This window comes from Artemia sp. Qi Xiang Cuo, chromosome 9, assembly GCF_049724085.1.
Source record: "Artemia sp. Qi Xiang Cuo chromosome 9, ASM4972408v1, whole genome shotgun sequence".
NCBI classification, from domain to species: Eukaryota; Metazoa; Arthropoda; class Branchiopoda; order Anostraca; family Artemiidae; genus Artemia; species Artemia sp. Qi Xiang Cuo.
This window is the reverse complement of record NC_142802.1, coordinates 21,396,733-21,408,798: the sequence shown is the minus strand read 5'-3', so window position 1 is coordinate 21,408,798 and position 12,066 is coordinate 21,396,733. Positions and strand designations below refer to the sequence as shown.

The 12,066-nt window shown below is 35.1% G+C and overlaps 1 protein-coding gene across 3 annotated transcripts in view; it reads right to left on the bottom strand.

Annotated features, from left to right (window-relative positions):
• Window positions 1-12,066, bottom strand: part of Cirl (Calcium-independent receptor for alpha-latrotoxin) — a 140,650-nt gene that overhangs the window by 46,709 nt on the left and 81,875 nt on the right. For all 3 annotated transcript variants that reach the window (XM_089094366.1, XM_089094367.1, XM_089094368.1), the window contains exon 7: window positions 9,757-9,967. In XM_089094366.1, coding sequence (XP_088950492.1) covers window positions 9,757-9,967 — 211 coding nt within the window. The remainder of the gene's footprint in view (window positions 1-9,756; window positions 9,968-12,066) is intronic.

The following is a 12,066-nucleotide window of genomic DNA, read 5'->3' as shown; positions in this document are numbered from 1 at the left end:
TTTTTTGTTTTTGCTCCAAAAAAAGATAAATGGATTCCATCTTGATTCGAATGCCTTTTTCAAGGTGACAAAGGGAAATTTCCGTTTCAAAAATGACGAATGAGCTTACTCAAATAGGAAAAAGACAAGACTAGGAATAAGAAATGTTTTGCAGTGGCAGAGTGGGTCTGATCTCTGGTAGGTTATACGGGACCCAGGGTTCAAACTCAGCTGTAGCAACACGCTTCACAGGTGAGAATTTGATTCCCGAAAGGAAGAAAAAGCAATAAGAATTGTAATCAAGTTCACTTACTAGGTTGGACAAAAAAAAAGAAAAAGAAAAAAAAGTGTACGGCGTTAAATGGTGATAATTATTTCTACACCTTTGAATGTTTTTTCCTTGAAGGGAGCAAGGCTCAAGAAACTTTCTATAGGAAGCTAAAATAAAAGGAAACCATAATTTTGCTCAAACTAATATATTTTTCCTAATTTTTTGCTACTTATTTTGCAAATTTTCAGTTTTTGGGAATTAGTAGCCCCATTAAATCTAAACTAGCCTACTGAGCCTACGAAAAAAAAAATATCTTGTTGGCGATTTCTTGAATCTAAACATTGTTGTGTGTATTATGCTCAGAAGTACTCTTTGATAATACTAAGCTTCTATTAAAATCTGTCTATCGTTTTTTAAAAACCAGGGAGGAGCAGCCTTCCTGGTGTTATGAGGGGGTTGGGAATGAGTTGATGAGGGAATGAGGGGGGTTGGGAATGAGGTTGGAAATGAGGGGGGTGTGGAATGAGTTACATGAGGGGGCTTGGGAATGAGTAAAAGTCTATAATATATTCCGTCAAAATTAAACCTGGAATAAGTGACTTTCACAAAAATAATTTACCCAGAAAAATTAACGGTTATAATTCCACCTGACAGAATTCCTTATTCGTTCCAACACTTTTCAAATGCTTCCAAATCTAAAAAAAAAAGCCTTTCATGAAAAGGCCGTTCATTTCGGCATACAAAACTATCACCATTATTTATCATCAGATTTTTTCAAGTCTAATATCAAAACATGACACTTGGGAAATTCAAAACCGTCTTCAAAAGAAAAAAAACGCGTTGAAGCATATTAATAGTTGAATGTCGCTCTTGTCTGAAACTTGATACATAAAGCTGCTGAAGTATCATTGTACAAAAATTGATAATAATTAAACTTTGCAGTAGGTTCTCAGGGAGGGTAACCCTATGTAATAACAGTACCATTTACCCTTTATATGTTTTATCAATTTTTATTTGCGTTCTAATGGTTTCTTCAAAGGTTTCAAAGGAGAAAATATATTCTATGAAAAATATATTAAATGAAAAAAAAAACAAGGTACCAAAAGATCATAAGCATTTTTGTCTACAAAATCAATAACTTTTTATAAATGAGGGGATGAGATATTTTAAGTAATTTTGCACCCCTTCTCCCTAAGGGTAAGACTTATTTCAATTTAGGGATTTAAGTTTTTATCCTAAAATAATTAATATTCCATGTTCCTCAAAATACACGTAGGCTGGGATTTATTTCAGAAATTAGAAGATTTTTCTGGCGGGGGGGATGGTTAATAACTGTGAATACTTCACCCCTCCATCCTATGGATCAGACCTATGTACATTTTTAGACTATGATATTTTGTTCTAAAACATTTGAACCTCCGGCATACACGTACGTAGGAACGCATTTCAGAAGAGAGACGGGCCAGTAGAAAGAAAAAACAGGCAAACTATGTCACCAATATATATATTTTTTTTTTGGGGGGGGGGGTATTGTTTGGTTTGGTGATGTGAGTTTATTATTTAAAGAATATTTGATGAATCTGTTTTCTTAGTTTTGTTTCTCCCCTGTTTTTTTCCTGGTCATAGACCAGGAAAACTATGTTGAAGTTATTTTTGTGCGCAATTTTCCGTTGATCCAGTGGCAGATCCAAGGGGCGAGGGGGACACACCCCCCTAGCATAGTCTAAAGTAGCGTAATTTACTTAATTAACCCAAGTTTGCGTTAATTAAACTTGCTCCTAACGCAAGTTTATCGGATCAGCATCTTTTGCCCCCCCCCCTGGAAAATGTATCGGATCAACCTATTTTGCTCACCCCCCAAAAAAATACTGGATCCGCCCCTGCGTTGATCTTGGTAATCAGTGATATATTTCTTGTTTTCCCTTTTTTCAATAAATTCAATTCAATAAAGAGAATAATAACTATTTCGAACTTTAAGGGGGAGGAGACTTGACAACCATAGGGGAGGAGACAACCATAGACTAGATATTAGATTTCATATAATGTCAATCTGAATTGCTAAGAAATGAAGTATTTTTTGTTTCTAATAAGCTCAAAAAAGCCTACAAGCTTTAAATTTTCTGTATTTTGACCAGTGATAATGAATAGAAAATACAACAGAAGATCCTCGTTATCCTATTACGCGAGGAAAGCATATTATGATTCCATGAATAAATATACTTCTAAGATATATTGGTTTGAACTAGCACTCACAAACAAGTAATATTTATTTAAATGTAAATTGTAACAGTAGACATAAATAAAAAAAATTGTTTCTTTTTTCTTTTTCATCTCTATTCTAGACATGAGCAAATCCATTGTGCTGAAGTTACATTACCACACAAAAATGAAGGTCTGAATAGAGGAGGAGGTGGAGGAGGAGCAGCAGTGTATGATCCAGGGAGGAAGAGGGGGGCACCCCCTCCCCTAACATCGTCCAAACTAGTGTTAATACTTAATTAACGCAAGTTTGCGTTAATTAAACTTGCTCCTAATGCAAGTTTATCGGATCAACCTATTTTGCGACCCCTCCCCTTCCTAAAAAAAAGTCCTGGATCCGCCCCTGAGGAGGAGTATAAGCAGCGGGGCTGCCTCAGTCGTTTGGGTGCTGCTATAGGTTGTTAGTAATAGTGGTACTACTAGGAGTAAGATAACTACTACTACTACAAACAACTCATTGCAGCACCAAGCCGCCTGAGGCCAACACAGCTACATAAGCTAGATGTGTGAAGGGGTAAAGTTAAAAAAAACATGCACCATTGAGGAGTCCTTTTCATTAGAAGGGGAGGCTGTATTTTTTTTAATCTTACTTGGCATTGTTATTTTCATATCCCTTGAAGGAAGATATATCAACGGCAGCCCGTGTAATTTAGCCATCCTCCTCAGTGGAATTTTCGTTTTGAGCGAGATTTGACCCTTTGCTGTGGAAAACGCAGAAGGGAGGCATTTACGAAGTATATTGTTTTTTATGGAGGGAGGGGGCATCATTTTGGAATTGTAAAGAAAATGTAACAAATTACAGGAAAAAATCAAAAAAATTCGAGGAAGGACATGGAACAAGAGGTCATATCTACCTGACAGTATATTTTAGCTTTTTAAAGATTCTCATTATACCATCTCTAAGAGTTGACATCCCCTTCCAAATAAAAATTATTTTAAAAGCCTACGTAAAGAAATGATTATGACTTCAAAGCTCAGCTTTATCGAGCAAAAAAAGTGTATATACTGTCTTAAGTAGGTAAAAGTATAGAGAAAATATAATAAACAAAATAAAATTTTTGGTTTTAATTAATATTATTAGTTTTTAAGGAACTAATAGCCTTTTCTAAATAAATATGATCAAACAACACCCCCCCCCCCAAACAGCCTTGTTGTACGAAGTTGTATCCAGAGAGGGAAGGGGATACAGGATTGAGCCCATCCCCCCCCCCCAAAAAAAAAGGCCCGGCTCATAAGATCTAACATAAATACATATAAACAAATCTTTGATGTGTTTTTTTAAGTTTTTTCACCCTCCCCCGAACAAAAATCCTGGATAAGCCCTTGTTGTCACACCTAAAAGTCATATCTGAAATTTTTAACTTCTGAGATAATTACCAAAAACTGTTTGCTAAGCTGTTTTCAAAGGAAGGGCCAGCAGGGCCGCACTTCACCCTCTTGATCTGCACAGCCTGAACGATCATCCCTTTGAGAATAGCCTAAAACCGGTTATTGTCAATTATCTTAAAAGCATAAACTATCAGATACGACCTTTAGTCATAACAGTGTTACGATATTATATGTATGACTTACACAGTAGCTAAAGGCCATAAATAAAAAGTCCCATAAAACAAATGCTTTTTTCACAGTCAACAGGCAAAATAGCCGCTTTTTCGGAACAACAAAAGAATATTTCGATTCTATTAACTCACGAGCATATTAATTATTTCCTGTTTTTAATTGAAAAAGGGAAAAAATCCTTTAAAATAAGATCATAAATTCTTGTCAAGTTAAAATACTAATTGGGCTCAGGTAGTTACATAGGGATTATAGCTTCACAGTTTAGCTTTATTAGAAAAGGAAAAAAGCAACCTCTTATCTTTGTATTTAAGCAAAGTTAGGGGAACAAAAAAGTACTCGCCCTCCTACTACCATAAGCAAAGGAACCAATTCACAAAAATGTACAAGAGAGACAAAGGATTTTTCTCCAATTGAGAGAAAAATGAAAATCCAAAAAAAAAATGTATTTTTCAAAATATAGAGGGGACCATTTTTTTTAATGAAACTACGAAAAACGGATATATTTGCCCACCCTCTGCTCCTCCAATTGGCGTCTCTGCGTAAGCATATATACAAAGTTGAACTGGGCGGGCTTGAAACACTGAAATCCTTCAAAATAAGTAATCATTTTATTTTGTGCCTTTTTTAATAATTTCAATAATCTTGAACTAATATACATATAGACCAATAGCAAAGTAATGTTTTAACAGTTGGCATTTTTTTGTTGTTGTTGTTCACTACCACTACCTATCTATAGTTATGGCAAAACCATAACTAAAGTGCAAAGTGTCAATTTTAGCTACACTTACATCCAGACACGTAAGCACATTAAGGGCCCCCGGCCCGTGTTCAGTCCCCTTAATAAATCTACATATTTTTCTTCCAATGAATTTTAATATGCACCATAAAATTCGCCTTACCAAATATGGGCTAACACCTGTCTTCCCCATTAAGGGCCCCAGCCCCGTGCAACTAGACCCGCTTGAAATAAATTTCTTCATACGTGGCTCCCTTCTCCTATTCTTGCAACCATCTGATAGACATACACATAGATATACAGCAGAATTTCGAACATGGATAGGTTTCGGACCTGTACCCCCCCCCCCCAACCCGAGTCAAATCTGAGGAAGTAAGATTTTTGTTTGATTTACTAATTTTTGACAGTTTTTTTTCTGCGCTGGGAAAAACCCAGTAGTGGCCTAGTCCAAAACCTACCAAGGTGGTGTATGGGTCTTGCCATTAGGGAAGGTGGAAAGGGTGGCAAAAGTAAGAACAAAGGGGGGAATTCTGCCAAACTTGTCCATTTTTTTAGAAAGGGGGCAGTCATATATATTCACATGCTTGCTCATTGAGAGGAGTGTTAGAACAGTACTACAGACTAATATTGTGACAGAAAATAGTCTGTGAAGAAATAATAGGAGTTTTAAGCTTAAGGTTTCACTTTTTTTTAATCAATGCACCCCAAAAAGCCCTCATACTTTTCCTCCTAACATTTCCTCCCCCCCCCCCCCTCCCAGTTTATTACACGTTTATTATTATATAAAAGCCAATAAATCTGATCAGATTGTCTTAAGGCTACGCCTTGGGGCATAAATATGAGTTGGAATAGTAAAATATGTAAATTACTATGTTCCTAATGGGGGAATAGAATGGATGGCTTTTCCTCTTTGATTGGAAATTAAATCTAGATATTTCTCTCGAGAGTGATGTAGTCATGGAAACTAGAAGTTAATTATCGAAACTTTTAATTATTAAAGAAAGCTATCAAGGATTACATTTTCATTAAAGAAATTTAGGGAATTAAACATGTCAGTTTCTTGGAATAATATGTCGAAAGGAAGTCAACAGAAACAATCTGACATGAGAGTTGTAGTGGAAAAAAGAAGAAGGAACTTCGGTCACTGAAAGACACTGACAACACAAATTTAATCTCTCAAATCATACAGCATTCTTCTGCATTTTTTTCTTTTTTTAACACATTATTTGGTCCAACTTTCATGAATATAAATTTATATATGGATTAAAAATGGAAACAAAAGTTAAAATCTCTTTTATAAAGAGACTATTTCGGAAACCTATGATTGACAAGTCTGAAACTAAAATTCTAATCATATAATCGCAATCTATGGTAGAAAAATAGGGACAAACGAAAGTCAGAATTACCTCAGATGAGGTGGGAAGAAGTTATAAGAAATATTACATTATAAATAAACGCCTTGGGAAGGAGTAAAGGGTAAAGCTCCAAACAGATTGGGATGGAGAGGGAGCGTGCGCAGCTGTGTTGGTCTCAGGCGGATTGGTGCTACGATGAATTGTCAATAATAGTAGTAGTAGCAATCAAAGATCGAGTTAAGAAAAATAATACCTAGCTAAGAGATTACAAAGCCTTTACCAACACAAGAAAGCGAGCTGCAATTCGCCCATAATGCACAGTGTAAAAGACGAATCTCTAATTAAAAAATGAACTTGGTTAAACTTGAATGAACTTCAAGGTATGGTCATGGGTACTTTAGTGAATCCGCCCACCACGTCAAATAAAATGTTTAGTACCACAATTAATGAGTAACAAGCAGGCTCGTATGGTCTTAGAAATTGATCCTAGAGTATCTTATTTCCACAGAGTTTTACTTTTTACCTTTTTTTTAAATTCCCCCTCCAAAGGTGAAAACTGAAGCTCCCTCTGGAAGACTCCTACACTCATGCACGTTCTTAACATGGGACTTTTACGCTCAGCAGAAGTAAACAAAGTTTTTCGCATCATTAGTAATTACTTCTTTTAACTATTTACTTCTTATCACCACTTAGTGAGTTATGGATTTTGCCTCTAAATATCTTAAAAACATATCTAAAGGCAATTTATACGTTTTACAGACCTGTCGTCATAGAGAAGGGGCATTAAATTTCAGCATTCGCCATCGAGTGGCAACTCTCACAACTTTTTAGACATATTCCTTCTATATGACGAGGCTAGTGATAAAAAAAAAATGAGAGAAGACACATCACTGTTTAATAATTATACTCCTGTAAAGTATTTAACATCAATTCGAGAAGCTTTACAGAGTGGTGACAGCAGAGGTTTACACTCCACTGCGTGGAATATCACATAAATTTAACATTTAATAATAATTTCGATAGACCACAAACATTTGAACGGTAGAAAAGCATGAAAATCTAAAATATTAATATGTTTTTTTTTTTAATTAAACCGACAGTATGCTTATCTATATATAAAGTTTCCATACCCCGGGAACAAAAATCAAAACCTTGTTATATGCCCCTTTGCTCGTAGAAAACCCAGTGCATTATTTGACAGAAATACACGAAATCAAAATTAGTAAGTCTCTTTTTGTTCTCACTCAATAAAGGATAGCACAGATAAGACAAAGTTTAATTGTTGTGATCTCAAAGTTTTTTTATCCTTTTTATTGACTTAAAATCTCATACAAAAGAACCAATCACGCTTTGCATTATATTTACAGTTTCAAAATTTGGCACAGCAGCAACGGGGAAACACGACAACGGGGCGGGGGTCATACGTTAAACCAACGATACGATTAAAATAGTATAAAGATCATCCAGAGCCATTGATGGGGCGTCGAATCAACGTTTCAGTTGCTGGGCCATTTTTACAGAGACAAGTAGCTTATAGAGATAGGCAGCAATGTAATTGGCTTTCCTAAATAAATCACTAAAATACATTTTTTAACATGAGAATGTAGGACATTAGTCTATCTCTTTTTTTCTTTGGTATTTGATTTTGGGGACTGAATTCAACATTACTCACCAGTTCCAGCATCTGAGAAAGTATATGCGAGTATATAATTACTAATATACAATGACTATAGTTTTTCATATCTTCATTTGATCAAATTTCACTCTAATTCTCCTCGTCTAGTTCCTTAGTTAAAATCTCCCCTCTCTTTCAAAATAAGCCTTCATCCTAAACTACGCCTCCGGTTTCACAACTGTTCATACCAGTATTTAAGAAAAACATAAAAAATAGCGACCATAAGAAGAAAGGAGAAAAAAAAAACATTAAACGAACCATTCAAGATAAATAGCCTGGGTTGACAGATAACGGAGAGGGAAATAAATATCATTCGAGGTCATTACAGAGGAATATGATTAATCCAGCGGGACCTCCAGATAACGCTTTTGGAGAAGAAAATGCCTTAAGCTAGATGATACGAGGAATTTCTCGCTTTGGCAAAAAACTAAAAATAAATCAAGAATATAGCTATTCTTCTCATGAACCAGGCAAACAGTGTTTGGACAATATTCATTTGGGTAAGTAATAAAAACAAAACAGCAAATAATAATAAAAGGGCATTCTACAATTAGTGGTCGTGCTTTTCTGCTGTTTGACAACCCCCCCCCCCCCGCGCACACACAAAACGTATCTTGCATGTGAGTCTGTTCATGATAGAATTTCAAATTAAAGTTTTATATAATAATGAGTTCTCAGTTGTTTTTTTTTACGTTTTGGATAGTTAAATAGTTGAAGTACCAAGGGCAGTGAAAATTAAAAATGAATGGTTGAAATGGCTAAGTAGAAATTTACATAGCCATATATATATCTTCAAAACATTAGGAAAAAATTCGGAATTAATTTTTAATTAAAAGACCTCAATATGCAGACATGCATTTTTTGGTAATATCGGGCACCAAATTATGAAAAACGTTGGCGAATTCAAGCAAAAATTTAAAAATATATGACACCTAACAGCTAAAGAAGATTTAGTTAACTTTGAAGTTTGAATTGTCTTTGAAAGTCAACAGATTGTTAACGTTTGAATTTTTAGAAATCATCTGTTTACTGGGATGCCAAATGGACACTTTTAGTGGTTTTTGGACTTTTTTTCACTCTGAGGGACACGGGGACACTGTTGGGTCAAAAAGGCAGCTTTTTGAAAAAAGGATACTTTTTGGAAACTTTTCCAAATCAAAAACCAAATGTCTTTATTTTCTTTTTTTTATAAATACGACTGCTTTTAGTGTGTACTTTACTTTTAAGCTTTGGTAACGTCTTGGGGATTTTTCTTATAGATGTATTTGCGCACAGGTTTTTCGGCACTTTTTTCACAGATTTGAAAATTCATAGTGGCAACACTGTATATTGGTTACTTTTCTAGAGGGACACTAAGTGTCCCTTTTTGGGCAAATTGGACACTTTTGTCCCTAAAAGTTCTGGCAACCCTGTCTGTTTAGTAGAATATCAGCAGCATACATGAGTGCAGGCATTCATGAGAGAGGGGGTCTCTATCCCAAAGTTCACCCCATGAAATGTTGCAGAATTTACAGTTTTCCCATGATATTTATTTAATTCGCCCCTTTTTTTAACTGTTTTAACCTACTACCCTCCCCTCAAAATTATTTCATGTAATGTGGTTGATCTACAGGCTCCGTGGGCTCCATAAAAGACACCAAAACTTTATTGCAGTAATAAGAATTCGATTTAGAAACCAAATACAGAATTTAATTTAAAGAATTCAACTAAATCAAATGCTACTATGAGCTTTGAATTCTCCATAATTTGAGGTTAATAAACCAGATAGGGGTGAAACATTTTGCAGAACTAAAGGGGATAGTACCCCCTAGATCCTTCCCTTCCACAAAGAGTTTAAATTAAAAATGAGTGTAAAATTAATGTCTGACGAAATACCTCCCTTCTTCTATCCGGAAATATTCCTATCAACGACCCTGCTTACCTCACGGTATAATCCCAGAAGACACAAGAAGGGTTTGAGACATTCTCCGTCTGAAGATGGCGAAACGTAAGGGTAACTGGCTGCGGCAACTGAATATGCCGCCCTTTACCAAGGGAAGCTGATAGAACTCGAGAGTTGACTATTCGAGTTGTATTGCCATGTCTAACTTTCCGCAAATACAACGTCTCCGGTGATAGTTCTTCTTCAGCGCCTATAAATTTTTAAAAAGTCAAAGTAAACAGAAAAATTTATTTTTCAGAAATTTCAGATAACAGGCTTGTACTAGCAATTGAAATAATTGTGTGATTAGTATTTTCGGCATAATATATAACTAGCTGCACAAGTTATTTTAGTTTAATTCTTGTTTTTACTTGATTTTGATTTAATTTTAAAATCCTGAAAGAATTAACAATAATTAATTGAAAAAAGACATTTCACTTTGAAATGGTGAAATGACCTATGTGTACCACCCGGCATAGCATTTAAATTTCCCTTGTAAATATATGCAAAATCTAAACTATAACTTATCTAGGTTCACAACACCTAAGCCTATAAAAATATTACTCGCAGTTTTTTTTCATACCGACGTCAATGAGTATCCTCGAAGTTGTCTGAATGAATCGTGCCCAGGCCCAGAATAATTTTATTAATTTCATCAAAGTACACGAGGGCTAAGACTATCACCGTGAGAGAAAGGGGAAACAGGATTGACAAAAATAAACGACAGTTCGCCTGTCACAAGATAGTGCACAAACAACGTGATTTTATAAGAGTTAAAGAGCACAGGCAGAGCATGAAAAGAGAAGATCAGATACTTGTCTTCCCCTTTTCCCAGCCCCTTGAAATAGTACAGTTATTTAACTGCGCAAAATTCAGGCACTTTTATGACTCGCAAGATTTTTAATATTTACATCTCGGGAATTTTTCTTGAAGCCTAGCCCCACTTGCCCCACTTCTTCCTAGAAATGCCCCACTTCTTCCGCATGCCCCTATGTTACAGGCAGCCCCTAGTATACATTTTTCATAGTATATATATATCTTCTCTTGGTACCGATTTTAAATATGCAGTCTCTGACAAAATACGCGGAATTTCATGCATCGTTTGCAATTTGTCATTTACAGCGCATCACGGACAGGGGCGCACGGCTACCCAGGGAGCCGCACAGGGCCTGCCCCCCCCTAAATCCCGAGTTCTCAAGAATTTATAGATACTTCTTATTCAACTTATTGAAAAAAGTCTTTTTTTTATTATTGGGCACGTAAAAAAAAAAAAAAACAACAACAAACAAACAAACAAAAAACATACATGCCTGATCAAGGATTTTGTTTTTGGATTTTGGAATATCCTATTCCAGTTTCCGATGGAGGTTAGTTTTGCGGTTGTAAAGATGCTTGTCATTCCCGAAAAAATAAAACTTTACTGAGTAGTGCAAAACAAGCAGAATAAAAAAAAATAACCCCACACCACCATTCCCCAGTCATAAATCTGGGAACATAATACTGCATCTCCACCTCATTTAATCTCCTTCTTTCATCTTTTCCATGTTGGTCATTAGAAACAAAAAAAAAAACTCATTCGGGTTCAAGGGAGGTAACAGACCGAAAACTTAGATGATAATTCAGAAAAGTGATTTCTTTCAAATCTCAAGAAAAGAGAACTAAAAAGTGAAAAGGGAAAACTTAGATGATAATTCAGAAAAGTGATTTCTTTAAAATCTCAAGAAAAGAGAAGTAAAAAGAGAAAAGGGAATTTCATCTCAGAATTTTCTCCTTTTTATCTTTTATCTTTTAGTTTTTATTGCGTTTAATTTACTTAAATATATTTTTTTCTTTGTCAATAAGAAACTGAATATTCTTACTTTAGGTTTAAAATTGTAAGGGAGTGAATAGCTTTGAAGTGCTCCCAAAGAGAGAATTTTTTGAATGAATTTTTATTTTTAAACCTAATATGTGAATATTCAGTTTCTTATTAGGAAAGCAAAAGGTATATTGAAGTAAATTAATTATCGTAAAAACTAAAAGACCAAAAGGAGAGAATTCTTACATGAAATCCCTTATTCACTTTTCATGTCCTTTTTCTTGAAGTTTAAAAAAAACTAAAGAAATTATCACTCGAAGTTTTTGGTCTCAGTTACATCCTTAGAACTCAAATGAGTTTTTTATTTCTTAATTGCAAACATGGAAAAGATGAAAGAGGGAGATTCGATAAGGGAGATTTCTGACCTGCAATTACGTTCCTTCAACTCCTCCATTCTCCATTTTTTTTTCTGCTGACTGACCGGGGGTGACAAGTATCTCCCCTTCCCCTAT